Source organism: Halichoerus grypus, chromosome 11 (genome assembly GCF_964656455.1).
Source record: "Halichoerus grypus chromosome 11, mHalGry1.hap1.1, whole genome shotgun sequence".
In the NCBI taxonomy this organism is placed as follows: Eukaryota; Metazoa; Chordata; class Mammalia; order Carnivora; family Phocidae; genus Halichoerus; species Halichoerus grypus.
Window position 1 is genome coordinate 85620132 of NC_135722.1, and position 23044 is coordinate 85643175.

General features: G+C 44.9%; 1 protein-coding gene and 1 non-coding gene across 3 annotated transcripts in view; both read right to left on the reverse strand.

The window, feature by feature from the left end:
- The window catches only part of NTM (neurotrimin), a 943472-nt gene extending 920902 nt beyond the window's left edge, over window positions 1-22570 (reverse strand). Inside the window, exon 1 of one of the 2 annotated variants that reach the window (XM_078058758.1) lies at window positions 21992-22570. In XM_078058758.1, coding sequence (XP_077914884.1) covers window positions 21992-22073 — 82 coding nt within the window. In that variant the 5' untranslated portion in view covers window positions 22074-22570. The remainder of the gene's footprint in view (window positions 1-21991) is intronic. The other variant, XM_078058759.1, reaches the window with a different exon arrangement.
- Window positions 8117-8242, reverse strand: LOC118538495 (U6atac minor spliceosomal RNA). The gene has a single exon (XR_004918640.1). It is a non-coding gene; the product is annotated as a U6atac minor spliceosomal RNA (small nuclear RNA).
- Window positions 22571-23044: the final 474 nt, after the last annotated feature.

Genomic DNA, 23044 nt, shown 5'->3' on the forward strand with positions numbered 1-23044 from the left:
CAGACCGCAAGCATCATGAGGGCAAGGACGGATTTGGGGTCTGCTTTATTCACCGCCAGAACCCAGAGTGGTGCCTGGCACATCAGACGCATCCCGTGACTTCCAGACGGAGAAGCATTGCCATCTCAGCCCATGTGCACGGCCGTTGGCGGAGAGCTCCGGGAGCCTGGGCTGGGCCCTTCTCCCCCGGGGTGTCCTCCTTTGCCATCTACCCGCGACAAGACTCCTCAAGGTTTGCTTACTATCCCTGGTGAAGAGATGCAGACGGAGATGGGACAGGGAGGGAGAGAGAGAATGAAAGAAACACCCCCAAACTAGGATTTGGAATAATGGGTACTTCTGGACGATGTGATACTTTTTGTGCGTCGTTACTTTTCAAGGCTTTCGGCTGCAAGTCATTATTTCAGCTGATTGGAAAATGGTGTTGAAAGACCTGCTTCTCTGGTACAATTTTCTTCATATCCTATTAGTTGCAATACAATTACAGAGGATACATCAATTCCTGGCCTGCCCGCCGCTGCCGCTGGAACCGCCTATTAAAAAGCGGCCTTATTAATGGAATTGTACATCTAGGATTAATCGGCTTGCGTTGGCCATTTACATTTCTCATTCCACAAGCACTTTTGTTTGCTTAATAGGCTGAAGGAGGTAGGAAATGACACAACAAAAGCCTCTCCCGATGGCCACGCGTATCACTGGTGGATTTAATATCCCCTCCTTCTTTCATCCTGAAGTGCTGCATAGGGATAAGATCTGGCACATGCCACTAGGGAAAAGCAAGGCGGCAGCGAAACAGCCATTGGTGGGCAAGCAGGAAGGAAGGAGGGGCTGAGAGAGAGGCCTGGGCCAGAAGAAGGTCTTTGCGCTTTGGAGAAGGAGCACAGGTTCCGGTTTTCCGCCTACCCTGAGAGGTTCACCTGGGAAGAAGCAGCACCTTGGGGACAAAGGCCAAGAAAGCAAGGTCCCAGTGGCAGGGCAGGAGGAGCACAAGGAGGCAGTTGCCCTGCTTTCGTGGGACGGACGCACCCTCCCCTGTGCCACGAGTGACTTCTGCAAGTTGTCCTTTATCCAGGCTGCTGCATTTTTGTTAATCCTCATCTGGCTCCCTGCCCATCTACACATTCCTCCATCATTTCCCTTTAGGGCTTAGGGAATAGACGTAAGGCTAGTGGATTCCAAGTCACTCTACTACCAGGCCAAGCCAAGCACAGTGTGACATGGAGGGGCGTGGGGGGGGGGGCGGTGCGGGGGATGGAGGAAATCACGTAGGTCCAGTTGGCTCCCTTTTTTTTCTGTTGGTATGGGTAACTTAGAACTGACAGCTTGGGATTTCTCTCCAAAACTTGGGAAGGAAAATGCAGAGCATCACGGCAGAATCTTATGTTCCCTGGATTCCAAAAGATGAACCCCCAGACAGCTGTCCGCAGCAGTCTGCCTAGGAATGAGTGTGCCAGGGAGAGATGCCAGCCCATCTGAATGATAATCCCTGACTGCAGGGGAGTGGTGGTGAAAGCAAGGTAGGAGGGAGGTGAGGATGCTCCAGGCCCTTCCTTATCCACCGGACTCTCTGAGGGGAGCCATAGTAGACTCTCAACTCCTCCTCCACACACTGGCTTACTGTTCCCCAAGACATCAGAGAGTCTTGGACACCCCAAGGAAGAATTGTTAAAAAATATTAGAACTTGGACCTTTTCATCAAACCTTATCTCCAGAGAGTTTAGCTTTTCCTTTCCAGAACAGGATGGGGACAGGGAGGAGGGACATGTAGGGCATCAAGCCCCTGGGAGGGAGTCCAAGTTGTTGATGGACAGGGAGCGGATTTCCTCTCCCTAGGCAGGAGCCACACCTCCCAGCCAGGGCCAGTGCCCACCGGACCATCGTCTTCTCCTGTCCTCCTTCAACCTGCTCCATGAGGTAATGCTTATGAAAGCTCATCCTTCTGACAGTGACGCTCTGCTGAATTTGCTCCTCCCTTGGTCTCTGGCTGGCTGGCTTCTCCCACGACCCAGGGAGGTCTGTGAGGTCTGAAATGCCGGACAGCTGAGGCACATGAAGCCCAGAGTGCCTTGCCCGGCAGGGGCTCTGTGGTTCAACAGAGGGCTCCAGTCTCAGGGAGAGCATTACCCCAGCAGCAGAGTCCATGTATGTTGGAGCGATGTAATATAGTATGACTTTTCGCTTTAATGGAATTTTTCTAGACCACTAGGAAAAAAGACTCCATTAACCACACTACAAGGGCCTCTACTTATTAGTATTTTAGAACAGTGGCAAAACATTTCGTGAATCTAATTATTGCTGACAAATATGAAAATTGAAATCAAAGTTAAATTTTCAGCTACAGTGCCTCATATGCCAGCCCTTCTCTGACTTTGACTACTGCACAAGCACGTTTATTCTTCCAAGAGTTTCAGCAGAAGATTGGCTATTTTCCGTCTCTCCTCATACCGCTTGCTTGCTTCCCGCAGCCCCTCAGCCCACCCCTGGCTCGGACCCTATATATTTTGAAGCATTAAATCTGACATATTCATCTTGGTGGCTGGCACGAGCTAACTAACTTCATGTTTACTTGTCACAGATACAGAAATGGGCTGAAGCTGCTTCCCTCTCCCCACTCTCTCTCCTTCCACCCCCAGTCCTAGGCTTCCTTTTTTTTTTTTCAGATAAAAGTCATTTGACTGATTTCAAATTCCTCGTGATATCAGGACAGAAAAAAAAGGACTTGTCAACACCTTTCTTTCTTTTTCCCTATTAAGCATACTGTAAAAATCAATCCCTTTTGTCACTTCACTCTGCTTGCGAGAATGTTTAATGGATGTCAAGGGAGCTAATGATCGCTGGTAGAAAATTCATTTTAGATTTGCTATTTATAAAGTACTCAGTACTCAGGTGGGAAATTAACATGAGGCAAGGAGTCGGGTGCGGTGGGGGGAGGGAGAGGAATATAGAACTGGGGCCCTGCCAGGCTGGCAGTTGCTTTGTGTGGGCGGTACCTGAGGCGTTCTGGGGGCAGAGGCCGCATGTGTCAGAGATGCTGGGTGGGACAGGGCAGAGAGCATGGGCTCAGGAAACCTCCAGACCTGGGTAAGTTGATCTTTCTGAGCCAAGATTTTCTCAGCACTAAAATCATATCTGTAACACCTAGCTCACAAGGTTGTAGAAAGGATTAAATAAAATATCACACATAAAACATTTACCAGTGCCTGGCACTGAGTACCAGTACATGTTTAATAAATGTTAAATTTCTTTCTCTGTAGCCCCATAGCTCTGTGAGGGGGTCAGGACAGGACAGGTCAACACAGAATTGCTCCAGGATCTGGAACCTGCCGTGGGTGCACTCACGCACGAGCCCACGTCAGAACCCTGAGCATCCATCCCCTGGCATCTACAACATCCAGGTGATCAGATTAGCCGGTGGTTGTCAAACATCAGGTGAGCGTCAGAATCCCCTGGAGGGCTTTTCAATACACAGACTGCTGGGCCTCATTTCAGAGGTTCTGAAAGTCTATAGGCCAGGGGCAGGGCCTGAGACTCTGCATTCCTGATAAGTTGTCAGGTGATGCTGATGATGCTGGTCTGGGACCACACTTTGGGAACACAGAGGTTAAGCATACAAACTCGACTGTCTCCTGAGAGAGTGTAGCCCCACTGTCTAACCAGCGCCGCCCAGATAAAGCGACAAGTCCTTCCCCACCCCTGACTCACCCACACCCCCTCAAACCAGTATTGGACTCAGAAGTTTGAGGCAAATCACTTAGTTCTAGTTAATTCATTTCCCAATTTTACATCACTGGCCAAGCAGGAGAGGCAAGGGCTGGAGTTAATTTTCTGGCTTGCTGCGGTATGTAGCCAAGCCTCAGTTTCCCCTTTACCTAGCTGGTGCCTCAAGTGCTCAGATGGATCCACTTTGTCCCCCCGATGTCCCCTCAGTTGCACATGGAACTCCAGGTCACGAAGCTCCAGTCTACCCACACCCTTCTAATTTCTCCTTTTCCTGGCCCTTCTCTTGGATACTTCTCTGTTATATTTGGATTAACTGCAAATCTCCTTTGATTACTCACTCTCTGTTGAAACAGACAACCTGTTGCCACGTGTTTGATTACTGAATCCCAGGGGAGTTCCGATTTGTAATGCAGCCAGTTACAGTACACTTGGCATTACACACAGTCATTGAGCTGCTAATTCATTGTCTAAGAAGTTGCTTTTCAGTTTCTGATTTTTCAATAATAGGCTTCTCACGAAGCCCTTAAGCTTCGGAAATAGGCCAAAAACTGCTTTTCCAGTCATTTACATAAACACAAGCGGATCAGGAGGGAGAAAAAATGGAATAGTTTTACACGTGATTCCTGGGGGCCCTGGAGCCTCGGTGGACAGCACGTCAAGGCTGCAGGTCCGCAAAAGCGCCGTGGGAAGTATGCAGGCTCTCAGAAAACCTGACACCAAGGCGAATGAGAAATCCTGAAATTTCTCCTGACGCCGAGGCTGCCGCTTTGCTGGGGCTGGGCAGATATTCTGGGCACCAGCAAATTGTTCTGTCAGCAAGCCGCTCCCTCAGCTGCATCTTGTTAGGGAGTCTGTCACTCATTCCCCAGTCACAGCACCACAGTCCCACCTCTGAGGTGGCGTCCTGTCACCTGGGACAGGTAAGGAGGTGGTGTGGAAAACCTGCCCAGGAGACAGAGTCCTGAGGGAGGGAGCTCCATCTCCCTAAAGCTTGCTCCATATTTTGGCTGTGGGGGATGTGGATTCAGGGCCTGGCCCTTATATGGGTGCTCCCTTACTTCAAGAGGGAGGAACTTTCTGGCCTGCAGGCCACTTTCAACCACCATCTTGTTTCTTTCTCTCTTCTCTCTCCCCCCCCCTTTTTTCAAATGTAGATTTTACAAATAACCCAATGAGCCAGAAAGAACAGCCATTCTTTTTCTTCCCAGACAAATCATTTTCCTCTTCTTTTTTTTTTTTAAAGATTTTATTTATTTAACAGAGAGACAGATAGCGAGAGCAGGAACACAAGCAGGGGAGTGGGAGAGGGAGAAGCAGGCTTCCGGCGGAGCAGGGAGCCCAATGCGGGGCTCGATCCCAGGACCTGGGATCATGACCTGAGCCGAAGGCAGACGCTTAACGACTGAGCCATCCAGGCGCCCCTTTCCTCTTCATTAAAGAGTAAAGAAATAGACTACTATAACTTTTACCTTTTAAACACCTAATTCCGACCAGGCTGTTTTCCTTGCACACCTAGCCCTTAAGGGACAAAAGGGAAGGTGCCAGATAAAAACAGAACAGAAACAAGACGCCCAGTTAAATTTGAAATTCAGACCAATAGCAAATTTTTTTTTTTAGTATAAATATATGCTGTGCATAATAAAAAACTACTTGTTGCTTATCTGGAATTCAAATTTATTGGGCATCCTGGATTTTTATTTGCTAAATCTGGCAATCCTAGCAAAAGGGAATATTCAATTTCTTCGTTTAGATATTTTCATAGCTTACATACCACCAAGCTTGCTTTGTCCTGATATTTTGTTTTGTTTTGTTTTGTTTTTTCCTGAGGTGGGTATATTCAAGAGAAACTGCCACCCCTCCCATGAGGGCAGAACTATACACCCCACACACACACACCCCCCCCAGAGCCCAGACTAGGAGTGGCCCTTCCAGTCAGAGCTCCCTCCATCTGTGTTCACCATTTCTCTAAGTCAGTGGTTCTCCAAATTCAGCATCAACCACCTGAAGTGCCTATTAAAATGCACGTAGCTATGTTTCAGAAAGCCCCAGACTTTCTGATTCAAAGACCACACTTGAACAGCCACAACTCTAAGGACATTGTGTAAAAACAAACCCCTACTTCCTCCCCATGGGCAGACGAGGCACAAGGAAACTGCTGTGAGGGATCTGCTTGAAGGCTCAGTATAGAAATGATGAAATAGAGTAGATCTCAAAAATCTTTGTCCTCCCTTTCAGCCTTTTAAATTCTTTTCCTGGCCTTATTTATTCCATCATTCCATCTTCAACATTGAAACAAGTTAGGACAGTGTTGCACTGGGCTAATCCTGAAGGAAGGACATCCCTGACAGAGATCAGTGTGTGCAAAGGCACTGTGTTGTGGCAGGGCGTTAGTATTCAGGGTCAGTGCCTGGGGTCAGTGGGGCAAAAGGGCAGAAGCAGAAGGGTGCCGGGAGACAGAGCAAGAAAGGGGCTGGGGCAAGATAGGCAAGGGACTCCTGTACCAAGTTAAGGAACTTGGGCTTTTGTCTTGAAAGCCAGCCATGTGGAGCTAACAGATATTTTAAGAAAGGACTGAGGTGACGAAATTTGTTTTTTTAGCAAGATAATTAATTATTAGCAAGAGAGAAGATGGACTCACCTGAGGAGAAAAGTGGTAGCAAGGGACCTATTTAGAGGCTGCATTAGTTTAGCAAGACATGGCTGGAGCTTGAACTGAGACAGGGCCCACATGTAGGAAAGGAGGGAGAGATAGATACAAAAGGTCACTCAGAGGCAGACCTGAACTGAGCTGGGGAGTGATTATAGGGGCAAGAGGGGTGGAGGGGGGTGGAGGGTGAAGTGCAGTCCCCAGGTTTCACAAGCATAATTCAGTGAAACATGGAAGCTACATTCCAAGGAAGTTTAAATATCCTATTTTACAGATGGGGAAAACAAAGGCTCTAGGGAAAACACACACACACACACACACACACACACACACACAAAACCTCAATTCCAAAAGTCAGAGTTAATGACAGGGCTGGGATGAGAAAGAATATTCTGACTGATGTGAGAATCAAGAAATATGGTCTATGTGGACATGCTCCGCAAACCGTAAATATAAAACTGTGTCTGGTGTAATTCCTTCGAGAGTTAACTCAAGAAAGGAGTTGGGAGGTGAGCACATGTTTGAGAGATAGTCTGCTACCATCTCCTAAATGGTAGGACCAGAACGATAAAAAGAGATGAAAAAATCAGGTAGGAGTGGATCAGATTGTATATTAACATCCAGAGAGAAGAGAATGTCATGAGGAAAGGAGGGAGATTTTGTGGAATCCCGAATCAGCCCTTTTGCCCATTACACAAGTCACTGTTTTAGTCTTTTTCTGCTTTCTGGAAAACACAGCCTACAGGTTTATGGACACATGTGTGAACATGTACACACATGTGTGCAAACACACATCTTCCCCAAATTACACTCAGAGAAAATCAAAGCCATTGAACGCAGACTCCTTCAACTTCCCGCAACCAAGGTGAAAGGTTTACCTGAATCCAAACTGTGCAAGGACAGCTGATTCTCTCTCTTTTTCCATTTTTCTTTATTCTGATAAAGTTCTATAAGTTCTATCCTGTAAGTTCTATACAACACAAAATTTACCATTTTAACAATTTTAAATGTGCAATTCACTGGCATTAAGTACATCCACACTGTTGTGCAACCAGCATCAGCATCCATCTCCAAAACTTTTTCATTATCCCAAAAAGAAACTTTACCCATTAAATAATAACTCCCCATTTCTTCCTCCCCTCCGCTGCTGGAAACTTCTATTTTCTGTCTCTATGAATTTGCCTATTCTAGGTACTTCATATAAGTGGAATCATACAATATTTGTCCTTTCATGTCTGACTTCTTTCACTCAGCATCATGTTTTCAAGGTTCATCCGTGTTGTAGCACGTGTCAGAATTTCATTCATTAATTACATTAAGGCTGGATAATACTTGATTGTACGTGTGCACCATATTTCTTTCATCCATTCATCCACTGATGGATACTTGGGTTGTGTCCACCTTTTGCCTATTGTGAATAATGCTGCTGTGAACATGGCTGTACAAATATCTGAGTCCCTGCTTTCAAATTTTTGGGTTTTTTGGTATATACCTAGAAGTGGAATTACTGGATCATATGATAATTCCATTCATAATTTTGGGGGGAACCACCAAACTCTTTCTCACAATGTTTGCACCACTTTACTTGCCCACCAGCAATGCACAGGAGGGTTCCAATTCAACTTCTCCATATCTTCGTCAACATTTGTTATTTTCCTTTTTAAGTTTTTAACAATAGCCATCCTAATAGGTATAAAGTCATATCTAATTGTGATTTTCATTTGCATTTCCCTAATGACTAGAAATGTTGAAAACCCATGGTTAGATGCCACAAAGTATGTGGTGATACCTTAACCACATGTGTGTTGTATGGCCCAAGGGCTTCTTCCACCCTTGTCTAGGGGAGAGCTAACATTCCCTCCTGTCATACAACATGCTAATTGCCTCCTAACATTCATACTCCTCTTCTTCCATGAGAATAAAACATTACAACAGCCAGGAACAAAGTGGAATGTTTCTGTGGTTACACAGAAAAACTTCTATCATATTTAAGCCACTTTTATTGTGTAGTTTCTGTCATTTCCAGTTGAATCCAATCCTAATAGGAATTCTGAAATAAGTTTCTTCTTCCTTACTTTATTTTTTTAAAGATTTTATTTATTTATTTGACAGAGACACAATGAGAGAGGGAACACAAGCAGGGGGAGTGGGAGAGAGAGAAGCAGGCTTCCTGCTGAGCAGGGACCCTGATGAGGGGCTTGATCCCAGGACCCTGGGATCATGACCTGAGCCGAAAGCAGACGCTTAACGACTGAGCCACCCAGGTGCCCCCCTTACTTTATATAGTAATGCAATTTGTCTTTCTCCTTGTCTTCAAGATTCATTCTTTTACCAGTGCCCAACTTTCGCCACCCTTCACACCCTCTCCTATTCCCTAAGGGACCTCGCTTGGTCAGTCATCTCCTGGGTCTTCCTTTCCTCCTTCCCTTTTAGGAGCACCTGCCCTTCAGCATTCAAAGAGGTCTTTCCCATCTTAGAAAAGCAGCAACATCCTCTCCAACTGCAATTCCTCTTTGTTTCCCCATTTCCTCCCTCTTGTTTTCTTAACAACAGCAATAACAACAACCAAAAAAAAAAAAAAATCTTTTTGAAATAATTGCCCACATTTTCTATATTCTCACCTTACTTTTGTCTCCCCACACTAGGTCCCCACCCCACAAAACTGTTCTCCCAAGGGGACAGAAGACCATCTTTGTTGAAGCTCAGAGGTCTCTCCTGAGTTCCAGATCAGTGTAGCTAACTTCATATTGGATAGCACCTCAAAAATGCCTATTAGGCATCTTCAAACCCATCATGACTCAAACCGCATTCATCACCATCTCCCTAAAACCCACCTGAGCATCATTTATCCCAAAACAAAAAGTTTTCTTTCACTTCCCTTTATTACTTATCATCCCTCTTTCCTCTCCATCTCCAAGTCATAACCCTTCTACCTCCATAACAGTTGAATACTCCCAAATCTCCCCATCTCTGCAGCACTCATGCTCTCATTAACTTACGCCTGATAGGCTGCAACATCCTCTAGAAGTCTCCTTTGCCTCTAGTTTTGCCCCCAATTTAATTCATTTTCCACACTGTCATTAGAACAGCATTTTAACATTTTTAAGTAAACCAAATGTTACTCAACAAGTAAAACTGCAAATCTGATCATGTTACTATTGGACATGCAACCCTTGAACACACTTTCTTCTCTCAATATAAAATCTTTAATAGGAAACATAAGGCCATTCAAGCTCTGACCTCTGCCTACATCTCTACCTACACTCTTGTCTTTCTACCTACATCCCTTCTCCTTCATCCCCTTGAGCACCAAAACCACACATACACACTCCATCTAGCCAGACTGGATATTGGATTCCTGAATTCCTACCATACTCTCCTGACTCTAGGCCTTGGCATATGCAGTCTGCTATACTTGTAACATTTATCTCTACTCTTACCTGGTTACATACAGTCATCTTTGTGTCTCGGCTTTCACATCTCTTCCTTCTAGAAGAATTTTCTGACCTGAAAAACCCCCAATTGCTGCCATAGCAAACAACACTTGCTTTTATCTCAGCACTTACCATGTTGTATTGAATTGTCTACTTCGCTGAGTATAAGAAATCTGTTTTGTTGTTGTTTATGGCTTGCATACAGTAAGGTATGAATAAATCATTCTGGAGTGGGTGAAATACAAATGTAAGTAAGAACTTGGCCATGCCCTTGGGTCTATTATATTGCTTTTTTTTTTTTTTTAATTATTCACCTTGATGATGTGGAGATTTCATGTCTATATCATTTGAGGATGACATAAAGCTGGTGGTGACAACTCATCAGAATCCAAAAATAATCTCAGTGGATTTAAATAAAGGACCCAAGGTGCAGTAAAATTTCAAATACTTGGAAGAAATATTTAAAGAAAATTAACCATAAACCAGAATAAGAGAGGTCTTACATAATAGCATTTTTGTCAGAGGAATGAGTACAACATCAATATGAGCCAATAGTGTGGTATCTCTGAAAACAAACAAACAAACAAAAAACAGAAAAGAATACAATAATAAAGTGAACCTATGTAACTATAAAGTCCAAAATGCGGTAGGTAATAGTCCATGCCCAACTTTAGCAATCAAACTACATCTGGGAGAATTTGTCTGGTAATGCATTTTAGTGGTTCAAACTGGAGTATGTTCAGAAGATAAGGATCAGTATGATTAATGGTCTAAAAGTTATGCCATATGATAATCATAAGAAGGAACTAAGAATGTCAAGATAAGTAGGGTTCATGATAGCCATCTTTTAGAAAGAGGATCACATAATATTTCATATATTCCTTATATTTTTGAGCAGCTCTAATTGGCAGAAGTTAGAAAGAGGCAAATTTTTGTTCAACATAGATTCATTAGGATTATATTCATCTGTGAGTAATAGAAACCTAATTAAATAAGATTTTTTTTTCTCATAAGTGATAGTGAGTATGTGAACATGTATTCTAGTGCTGGTACAACTGCTATGTCCCCCTAACCCAAGGTTCTTTAATTAGATTAAGCCATATGAAATTGCCTATACTCAACTATTTTTGATTTACCAAAACAGCGGAGTCCATTTGGTTCAACCTAAAAGCTTCCTTCCTTGCCATTCTTTTTTTTTTTTTTTAATTCGCTTCCATACCCAGTGTGTAGGCCAGTGCAGGGCTTGAACTCACAACCCTGAGATCAAGACCTGAGCTGAGATCAAGAGTTGGATGCTTAACCAACTGAACCACCACGTGCCCTTTTGCCGTTGATATGTATTGTTTGTCCTCCTGTTTCCAAGCTGTTTCCTGGATCTCCAGGTAGTATGCCATCCTCTTAGTCAAGAGGAATCAGCAATGATAAGGTTTAAAAAGTGCAGGCTTCCTGAGTGTAATCTTCAAAACTCCAAGTAAACTTATGGTTACATTCCATTAACCTGAACTGCATTACATGACCATACTCAGCTATAAGGGAATTTTGGTGGTGAATATTTTAAATGGGCACATTGCTGCCCTGAACAAGTTTAGAGCACTGTTTATACAGAGAAAGGATAATAATTGATTTTGAGGTGATATCGAAAGTGCTTACCAGAATAGTGTTTTCTCACAGAGTTTATCAACTATGGAAAGGGATGCTAATATCATTTATTCTTCATTGTATCTGCACAATAGAATCATCTATAGTTATTTCAAAGTAGAAGGGACTCTGCCCTATACTGACCTATTCAATGAGAATTTTTGTGAGTCATGCCTGGGCATCTGCTTATAACAATCTCCACAGGTGATTTTGAAAGGCAGCCAGAACTGGGGACCACAACGCAGGTGGTTAGTGTCTGCTCACTGGGAGTCTCTGGAATTGTTGGGCAGAAATTGGTGAACATCATTCAGATGGGATTGTTGCCTTAGGGGGGAGACTGAGAAAATTCTATGATATCTCACAACTCTAGGAGTCTGTGAAAAAGCTTTTTTATTTGATGATTAAATTATTTTGGCCTTGACAAGGCTTCAGCAGTGCAAGAAAGTAATGAAAAAAAAAATGGTGACAAGGCATTTAGATCCTTCTATTAAGAAGTGTTAGGGGGAAAGGAAGGAGAAATGCAGAACAATTAATTAATTCTTATTTGTTTTCAAAATTAGCAAAATGGTTTATCCAACTGCAGATGTCTATGCATCACCAGTTGCATTGAGAAAAAAGCTGTCAATTAACCTTTTCCATGTCTGAGCCAAGTTTCTTCTTGGGTGTTTAGGAGGAGAGTCAAATGCCCTAGTGGACAACTTTGTGAAAGAAAGAAAAAGTAGGTCTGAAGAAGAAGTAGATCTGAAGATAAGAAACACCTGACCACTTCATCTTCTCCAACTAAATATAATCCATCCAGTCACTTCCCTCTTTTCTTAGATCCAAACTTCCCTTGTCTGTCTCACTCCTCCTGATGCCAGTGTAGGTTCAGATAGCCACCCCGTCCTCCACTCATCTGACCTATTGACCACTAGAGTCAATATTTTCTGCTCTTGAATAAGTTTAGTCATAAATATTGAGCTCATCCACCACTACCTATGTGCCTACAACATATGTTTTATGACTGATTATCACCAGGAGGGATTGCTAAAATATAGGATCACAGATTCAGAGTCCCAGAAAGATCTTGTCAGAAAGAAGGTATCAATTGAGTCTGATAAGATAACTTCAGAAAGGGTAAGTTCTGAGACCAGTTGTTGTGCACATAGTAAAACACCAGAAGCATAGGATAAGGAAGGGTTGAATTGACAACAGTTCACCGTAAGTTGACAGGGTCATATGGCTTCTAAAAATCCCTAAGGGGATCTCATACCATTTTCCCTCTGTCTCTCCCTCTCTCTGTCCTTTCTTTCCAGCCATAAATTCTGAGTATTGAATTTATGCCAGGGGTTGTGTGAGGTGCCTTAGGAATGTAAAGATACATAAGGCAGTCCCTGACCTCTAGGAGCTCAGAGTCCGGTAAGGGAAGATAGACATGTGAGCACATAACTACACTGTGTGTGATGGATGTTAAGAATAGAGGTAAGTACAAGAGAAATGGAGGCATAAAGGATGAAATGAGAGACTTCAGAGGGATGCTGAGCCTGGAATTTCTTCTTGAATTATAACAAGTGTTTTTGAGGTAGACGAGAACAGCGCTCAGCAGAGGGAGCAATGTGCACACATGCTGTGAGGATGAGACCTCAAGCAGTCCATGGAACAGTAGTGCAAAGGATTAGGAGAAGCTGGCAAACCCAGGCCAGACCCACAGGGTTTCCAATACCTTTCTAAAGAGCGGAGACTTCATCCCCTTTGGATTTGGAACCAGGAGGTGTCATATTCTATAATATTTTGGGCTACTCAGAGCCCAATGGGAGAAGGAGACCTAGAGCAAATGGTCAGAATATATAAGAACACAGATTCTCCTTCTCCTTTGTCTTCCTTGTCTTCCTCCTCTTCCTGTCTTCCTGAAATCCAATGGTCAGGTACAATAGACTATCTGGAGAGATGCATGTTCCCCCTTATTGGAGATAGAAGCTAGGGGACTACTGCAGCTGCGCTGTTGAGGTATCAGAGCTCAAGGAAAGGGACTAAAATAAGTCATCTTGAAAGTTCCTCTGGGCTTGAGCTGGTTGTGACTCTGGGACTGGCTGACACAGCAGTGTGAGCACTCTGGGGAGCCCTCAATGTGAGTACTTCCTGAGTTAACCAGAGACTGCCCTGGGCACAAATTTGCATGGTAGCTCTGTTCCCCATGTGCCTCCTATCCTGTGTATCCCATCAAAACAGACCAAGTTTTCACCCCTGCATGCACTGCAGGAACTGACCTGGCTTGGGGAGTGGAAGCAGCATCACTTCTGCCTAACGCACTAGCTGCAAAATTGCCACTGAGGTTCTCAGCACTGAGCCTTTGCTGCCCATGAGAAGGAGAGCAATGGAAGCAACACTGTTGGCTAACTGACTCTTGGGGACGAGAAGTGGAGCCTGAGCAGAAGAGAAACATGCGAATCTTCACACTAAGGAATGGAGCTTCTTCCAAGGCTCACCATCACTTAGCACTCTCTAAATCCAGCACTAACACATTCTTTCTTGACCCACATTCAAATGGCTCCTGAATTTCTCTTATAAGATGGATCAGTTAAGAATCCTTATCATTCCTGATGGCCTATACCTAAAATGTTGTTAATCCTTTTCCCCCATTCTAAGGATGCCTTATAAAGAAATACATGCATAAATGGGTATGTGATGTAGTAGATATCATACAGCATGTAGCGTTTGCATGCACGCACACCATTCATACATTCTGACTTTGGTCATCTGTCTGTAACTGTCTATATTCTTAGCCTCCTGCAAGCAGAAACTGCTTCTGAATACTTTCTTCTAACATCACTATCTTTCAAGTGTTATACTCAAAAAGACTATTTGCAGAATTACAAAATGTTTAACTTGAAATGAAACTTCAAAATTATTTTAGTCAGACTTCTTTATTTTAGAGATGTGGAAACTGAGGTTCATATAGAGGAGATGCCTTATCCAAGATCATAGAACACTTCAGATGACTTTAGACGTACAATTTTTAAGCCTGACCACATATTAGAACCTCTTACAGAGCCTGAATAAGATTGGTGATGAAATTCTGATTTTTTTGGTCTGGGTTAAGGTTCAGTCATTGGTATTTTTATAAAGCTTCTCAGGCAATCTGATACACCAAGTTTGAGAACCACTGATTTAGGGAATGAAAATATTGCAAATAAACACACATTGCACCTACCCCCTGAGGACTTTTCAGGCTCTGAGATGGGGTCAGGAGATGTTGAATTGCTGTAGGCTGCTTGACCTGGAAGGGTTGGGATCCATGACAAAGCAGTTAATCTGTTCTCCTATATGAGAAAAGCTAAGAACAATCATCACCACCACTATGGGAATGCAGATAGAAGCAGCCAGGTAAGCAATCATCCTAGAGCATTCAGGAGACGGCTAGTACACAGTGTGAGCCTAAGAGAAGCTATATTCCCTCTTGTACATACGACTGAAAACACAAGTTGATGGATTAGAAGAAGGCATGTGCCCCAACTGTGGTATATGACAAGAGGAGAACAAATGAATCATGATGCATTTTTATTATTCCAGGAACCCTAAGTTAGGTGTGATAAGTGGGTAGCAAATAAAAGCGTTCTCAGAAGGGAGATTATCTTAGATCTGCCCTGAGGAATGAATCCCTCACACAGGTCCCCTGCACATATTTGCCTCATCCAGACTAGCTGCCAGAGGCAAATCCTTCCCTGGTCTTATATAAGTGTCTCCCCACCCGGCTCCCCTTACCTTCTTCGGCCCTCTAGTTCTGTGCAGAAGGCAGGGCAAAAAGGAGGTGGGTAAGCTACCAGACAGGGTGGCATCGTGCCAAGAATCAGCTAATAACTTGAATGACAAAAGACAATTGTCACAAAACCAACTAACTTACACCAGCTTTCATCATCCACATACTAACTGAGGGCACATCAAACATGCATGAGCCCCTTCTTGGTAGGAGACAGCAGGGAGAAGCAAAGGCAGCACCTCTTATGTGTTATTAACATATAACTGGAGTCTTGCACCCTCTCCCAGTGCTCTCTAGGGAAAACAAGGATCAAGGGTTAGTTGCTTTCTTGCCACCCACCATCATTTCCATGAGAACCCAGAAGCTGTGTCATTCACTCTTTCCCCTTGCTTCTGGCACTCCTTTTGGTGCTTCTGAATGCTTAAAAAGGATGGCAAACCAAGTCAAATCTTGGAAATTCTACTCTGTCTTTGGTCTCATCCTTTAGTTTGTTTTAGTCACTAATATATTTCTTCCCACCACCTACAACTATACACGGAACATAATAGGCACTCAATAAACCCTTGCTGGGTGACCGAACCAATAAACACATACACAGCTACAGTCTGTGTTGGGTTCGAGTTTGGTGGCACCACCAAGATAAGGCAAAGTCAGCACCTCCAGAGAGTTAATCTGAATGAGGCACTGAAGCCCAAACCAGCCCAGTTCTTTGAACAGCCTTTTACAACTGTGAAGGCAATACTCTCAGAGAAGAAAAAAAAAAATCAAATTTAGTAACCTAAGATGTCCTTAGTAACAGTGCTAAAGAATGTGTTTTCCAATATTTGATTTCTTAGCTTGACAGTCTCTCTTGAAATATTCTCTTCTCAGCACCGAAAATGTGAATCTTTGTTGGTTTGTTTTGCAGTTTGCAAATGACTTACAGAGTTCTTCTGGCAGGGTTTCTGTTTTTCTTCTTGCAAATAAACAAAAGGCCATCTCTCTAATATGACTTAAGTGGGGGAGTATCTGTGATCTGTCATGGTTTTGGAAGGAGGAAAAAAGGAGAAGAGGACAGGAGAGGGAAGTAGAAAGGAAAATGAGGAAAACTGGAACTGGCAGGGTATAGAAGCTGAGTGAAACGTGGGCAAGTGGCAAAGGTAAATCGGATATGGAAAATTAGAATGGCAGAGATATCAAAGAGCTGAGGACTCTGTAATCAATCAACGGGGCCCCAGGTACCCTTGCTGGGGACGGCTGAACTTGCCCACCAGTTCGTGGGTCTCCCCTTCCCCCTGCTGCGGCCCTATCATCTGGCTCCTTGTGAACTGGGAAGACAGACTTTCCCTCCTTCTCCTGGGCAAGCCTGCATGAAGCAGAGCAACCCCTGCCAGCATGACCTAGATCTGTCAACTGATCAATTATTGTTCCCGTAGAGGAGAAGGAAGAACTAAAGGAGGAAAGAAAAAGGGAAATGGAGAAAAAGAGGAAAGGGGGAGAAAGGGCAGAAAGAGGGAGGGAGGGTGGGAGGGGGAGAGACAGAAGGAGAGGGAAGATGGAGGAACACACAGATCTTTTAAGTTTAAGCAGGTGATAACACGAGCAGGCTTTATCCAGAAGGTTGCATAAATAAATACAGAAATACAGAAAATAAAATAGAAAGCTCTCAGAGGGTGGCGCCTGGGTGGCTCAGTCGTTAAGCGTCTGCCTTCGGCTCAGGTCATGATCCCAGAGTCCTGGGATCGAGCCCCGCATCGGGCTCCCTGCTCTGCGGGAAGCCTGCTTCTCCCTCTCCCACTCCCCCTGCTTGTGTTCCCTCTCTCGCTGTGTATCTCTCTCTGTCAAATAAATAAACAAAATCTTTAAAAAAAAAAAAAAAGAAAGCTCTCAGAGATTATTGACCAAAATCACAGTCAAAGCGGAGGATTGAGTCCTCTTTTTCCCCACTTTTTCTAATCCAGACTAGAACTGTTTTTACCCTCTAAAACTCCCAGCTCTGGCTTTCTTACCCAATCCTCCTCCTTTCTGCCATCTACTCACCCCTCCAGCCAGCACTGCACCTCCACGCAGAACTCTCCTTTTACAAATGGATGGGAGGCAGGCCTCCTTCATGTTCCTTCCAAAGCCCCTCTGCCCTTCCCCAATGCACTTGTGAGTGGAATGGAATGGAAGCATCCACCACCAAGGGAGGAAGTCTACAATGATGCCACCAGACCCCATCTGACCCGTATACCATCGATTACTTTATTTTTGCGTGTTTTCATCTTTTATGTTTAATTTGTTTTATTGAATTTCAAATGACTACAGACATAAAGTAAACATTTAACAAGCCAATAGAGCAGAAAGGAAGTAAACTGCATAAATACAACCAGTCTCAGCATGGAGTTCCACTTAGCACCACATGTTTGGAGTGTTACAAGCATTAATGAGTCCTTACAACACCCAGGGGAGTTGCTCCCCAGCCTGGCAGGCAGGTGGGGAGACAGGCTCACAGAGGGAAAGATTTTCCCCTACAGAAAACATAGGCAACTTTGAGCTCAGATGTACCTGCTCCCCACTGAGCCTTGCACAGGCCACCAGAACTGGATTGAAACCTGGAAGGCACGCTCATGAGAGTGTTTGAAGAGTCTGTAGGGCTTCTGCTGAGGTCAGATATAAAGCAAAGTTTGTTTGCATCTTTGGCATTCTGGTTGGTAGCAAGCATGAACTCCAAACCAAAAAAACCTGGAACAGAGCCAGCTCCCAGACGTGATGATCCCACCCAAAGTGTGTTCATCATGAGTAGACAGGCATGAAAAGATGCTGCGGATCTTTTCAGCATGTGTCTCCTGTACGTGCCGGAAGCATGTGGCTCGTATTGATTTAGAAATGTCATCCGTTCTTAGGATATGAAGAGGGATCACCGCATCCCAATGGATAAACTGTGGCCGAAGGCCAAAGGTTTGTTGGGGCATCTGTGACCAGTAGGCGGTCCCAGCCTAGGTCACTATAACTCTAGGCAGTCAGAATGCAGGCACGCCAAAAATAGAACCCAGACATTCCAGAACGGAGCACCTGAGAAGGGAAGCAAGAGAGACCATCTCTTCAAGGACACAGTTGAGCACCTCTAATACCAGCATTATGGGAGAGGCTTACTGAGAAACAACAGAAGTCAGGGGCTAGGCGTCCAGCTCATAAGAAGGCACTATTGGGCTTATATTCTGCTTTAAAAGTGCCACAAAGGAAGAACCAGCACCAGGACGAGGCTTTGCACCGGCTCACTAAAGCTGCAATCCCAAGAATGGTCTTTATGCAGCAAGGCCTGCTGGTCAGTGCTGGGACTCTCCAGGCACCCTTGATCAAATGCTCAGAAGACCATCACTGAATATGAAGGATGAAGGTGAGCTGCGTTTGTTGCGCTGTGCACGGCTTGCCTCTAACTTGCCCCAAGTTGGTAGCAGCAAGCATGTCAGCCAGGGTTTACTTTATGAGGCTCCTCTGTCTCTTTGCCCTGCCTTTTTTTTGGGGGGGGGGGGATCATGCTTGCAAGTGCTCACAATGCTCACATCAGGCTCAGGGTCCCATCATCCCACACTGATTTTTCACTCTGCCAGTAAACATGGTTGTGGCCTCATCTGCCTCCCTCACATCCCTGAAGCATCACCCAACTCAGGCTAATCCTGGCACCCAAACGTTTCCTGTGAATGGCAGGAAGTTGGCCGGTCTGCCCAGCGGAACAGTGTCCATGTTGTTGGCGCCGAGTGAAGGAGAGCATGAACTTAGCCCCACGGTCCTTTTCCTTCTGCTCTGCCTGTTTGTGTCTCAAGTGGGCAGATATAAGTTGATGTGGGACGTGAGGAGATGAGAAAATTTGAAAGGTAAGACAGGAATCTAGCCAAGCTCATTGGAAGGTGTTAAAGGGAGCATTAATTCTTCGAAGGAGAAATGGTTGGGTTTCTAGAAAGTGAAAGGCTGCAGCACTACCAGCCATTCCTTTCAAAGCCTCTCAGTGGCAGAAGGTGGGCGGTGTGCTGAAAAGGACAGCCGCCTAATCCAGCTTCCCCGGCTCCTGCTCCCAGGAAAGAGGAGCTGCTAGTTAATCAACCCTGATGTGTCTTAGGGCTGAAGCCCCAGGGCGCTAATCACGCCCTCTTACCCCCTCCCTCCTGCCTGTCACTAATCAGTGCTGATTCCCTTGGAAATTCCCTCCCCCTCTAAGCTGGATCATGGTTGCTGGTGGGGTTGGGGGGAGGAGAGGGTCAGAAAGGGGTCCATAATCTGCCACTAGCCCTGGACACCTTTTTTAAGAAGGCAAGAAACCCAGGAAGTAGCAGCTCTAGGAAGAGCCAGCTTAAAACAAAAACAGAGAAGAAAAAATTGCCTTGGAATGTGTACTGCATTCTAACTAGCCCCACTGGGTCAAAGCAATAGGGGTGGATTATTGCAGGCAAGACCCGGGCTGCCTCAGTAATTCTGTAAGTTTGATAAGAGATAGCTGGTAGACTCCAGCCTCCTTCGCCTGAGAGAGGAAACAGACATCACCTCTGCCAGTCCAACTGGCATGTGGTGTGGGGGTCTTTGGGGGTTATTCCTCCTTAAAATTGGGCAGCCTGTTTTATTATGACACATTGAAGCCTATTCAGAGCTGGCTCAAGGTGGGTAGCACAAATAAGGCCATTATTCTCCTAAAGAAAGTCAAATTTGGCAGAATGTGAGGAATAGACCTGTCACCTCTAGTCCCACACCAATATAGGAACAAGACCACAAAATCAGATTTCACTGTGGAGAATTTTGTACCGCCACTTTCTACTCATCTATTTAGGGATGATTCAAAGTATGAGCAAATATTATGCTTCCCTGCATTTATTTCTGACGGAAAAAAAAAAATCATGTATGCTAATTTATATGTAAATTCAGTACGGCCCTGGGGCTCCTGGCATGCTGCCAATAGGGCTGTTGGTGGTGGAAGTTTGGCCATTGTCTCTAATTTGATGTATAGATAGAAGAGACAGGGACCAGAGGACAGATGGAAATTATTGAGGACTTGGGACCTTCCCTTTCCCTTCCTCTGACCCTTCACTCTACCCTCTTGTCTACTTGGTTTTCATTTCTGTTGTTCACATCACAGAAGCCTGTCCCTGAACTCAGTTTCCCCACTGCTAGTGTTGGAGCTCTGCTCTTCTCAGGTGAGCCCCTAAGCACCAAGAACAGGCAGGCAGGGGTGCGAACCCTCCTCTGCACACACATGCATACACACGTACATGTGCATCCGCATCATTGCTGCTCCATATTACGTAAGAGGAGTCAGTCGAGGATGCCTCCAAGTTGGCTCCTTTACTCTTACACGCACCAACGCTCCCATGGGAGAGGAGAGAGATACTGAGGCCAGTGACCCTCTGAGACTGAGCCCAGCAGACGACATCAAGGATATCCCTGCAAAATCCACCGCTGTGAACTTCCTTGTCATCGGACTCCCATCCCTCCAGCACCCCTTGCCTTCCCCCTTGAGCCCCAGCCAAGGGTACACACGCATTTGATTCTTCCCATCCTGGTCCTCTCTGCCCACTTCATGTGGGGGTGTATATGGTAGCCACACTGCAGCCGATGTCAAGGGGACAGAGGCAGCCCCCAAAGCCTACCCTCAGAGAGGGGTCAGCAGGACAAGAGGCGGGGACAGACAAGACCCTGAGCACTCCATACTGCAGTAGAAGAGAATGAGGTGGGTGGAACTCCCCATCCTTTTTCGCCCTGTGAGACCGAACTTTCCTCTGGGAATACAAGGCACAGGGCTGAGCTTCTGCATGGGATCCTGTCTGTGAGCTCTGCTGGACCACCCAGGGAAAGTTTCTCTGCCTGTCTCAATCCTTATGAGTTTAAGCACCCTTGACATAAAAAGGCAAGTCAGACCCTCCAGAGGACGGGTGGGTGAGAGCAAGCAGGTGAGCAGATGATATCGCTGCTGGAACGTCAGAGCTAGGACAGAGCGTGGGGCCACACGGTGCAGCAAATGGACTCAAGGTTGAAGCAGATTCCAAATGCACCCCAACACAGCACAACCAACATCAAAGGGTGCCCTGTGCTAGAGAGCAAGCCCAGCCTCAACTGCCTCCCCAGCACCTTGGCTTCCTGCCGATAAATAAACAGAAAATTAGCATTCGACTCTTCTTGCCTCTCTCCCTTCAACTTGGAAAATCTTTCCCGAATTTCAGAACCCCCTGAGTGTTCCCACTGCCTTTTATCAGCTGGTTATCCTCCCCCGAGCCCGCCGCCCCCACCACAAACACACCCCCAAACACATTAAAAACTAATACAGTTGTCCACCACTGCCACAAATTGATTCATCCCTTCAAGCTAGGTCTCTGACCAGAATCTTATAGGATGCAGTTACCTGGTTCTTCCTAGCCTGCATTTTTCAGTTGCTCCTTTTAGAAGCTTTGCAAGTTTACTGGCCGATATTTAAAGTTTCCTCTTGTAATTTCTTCCCAGTAACATAAGCAACACATTAGCAACCCCCCTGCCTTCTGAATCTGTAATTTTCCCCTGCTTATTTGTGTGCTCCGTTGTGTATGTGTGCAAGAATGTACATAAAGCCAGGGAGACCAGTACATAGCCACGCACCTAACAGGAACACCACATTTTACTTATGCATATACATTCCCCCATTCCGCTAGCAGCCAGAATCAAATCAATATTCTCACAGCCTGGTAGGGAGAATGAAGTCCCAGCCATGCTGTTTAAACGCTCTCTCCTCCACCTGCAAACCGTGCAGCACAGCCGACTCGGGAAGCCTGCGAATCATATAAAGCACCCTGTACGATTCCTGGGTCTACTGTAGGCAAATCAATAGCAAGCTCTTACCTTGAAAGAGAAACAGAGCAGCCAGCCCCGTGAAGATTGCCCAAGAGATAGAATTGTGCATTTTTGCCTGGATGGTTTTCATGATTTTTTTTCTTCTTCTTTTTCTTCTTTTTTGTCAGGTTCGGTTTTTTCTTTCTTTCTTTCCTGACAGATTGCGTTGCTCTCAAGCTGTTGGAAGGAGATTTAAATCCACTGTTTTGCTGAAGGACACAACAAGAAAGCCGAGGGTGTGAGAGAGTGTGACTTCTCAGTAATTATCTCTACTCATACTCTGGCACTGAGACACATCGTACAATCTGGCCCTGGACAGCCCTCCTACAAGCTGCAATCATTGGTTCTAATCCAAGGATTGACAGAGCTACAACACACACGCGCCGGCACACACACACACACACACACACACACACACACACTCACTCACTCAGGAATCATTTACTGGGCAAATCAGGCTAGCTGATTAAAGAGACAGGAGCCTGGAGAGATGGGATGATAAATGCCACTTTGCCCCTTCTATATTACTTTCATTTTTTAAACTGACAGTCTCAGAGCCCCAAGCATCAAAAAATCCCTTTCCTTCTGGCGTTCCCTGGCCTCCTGAACTCAGATTCCCTGTGCACTGGAAAAATCCCAGAGCCAGCAACGACTTACGGGAAATTTTAAAGGGACATTTTCATGCTCAGTGAAACTTGCAAAGATGAGTCAAATTTCATTTGTTGGTACCTATTTTCCTCTCCGATGAAAATATCATTCAGTGACAGTTTTGTTTCTCTCTCTCTCTCTCATCTTTCATCTTTTCCCAATCAACTTCTTACTTAGTTGCTTTGAAAATAACTTTCTATTTTTTTCTGCTGTCACTCCTGTTTCAGAATACCTGTATTACTCCTGTTTTTCATTCACTTCATTTATTTCCTAAAGTCATCCATATATATACAATACCATGGAAAAGGATGAGGCTTCTGAGATCTTTGGAGAGCTGCAGTCTGAATAAGGAGAACCTTCTTCAAGAGAGAACAAGAAATGAGTTTATTCTCCATGCCTCAGTCAATTTACATC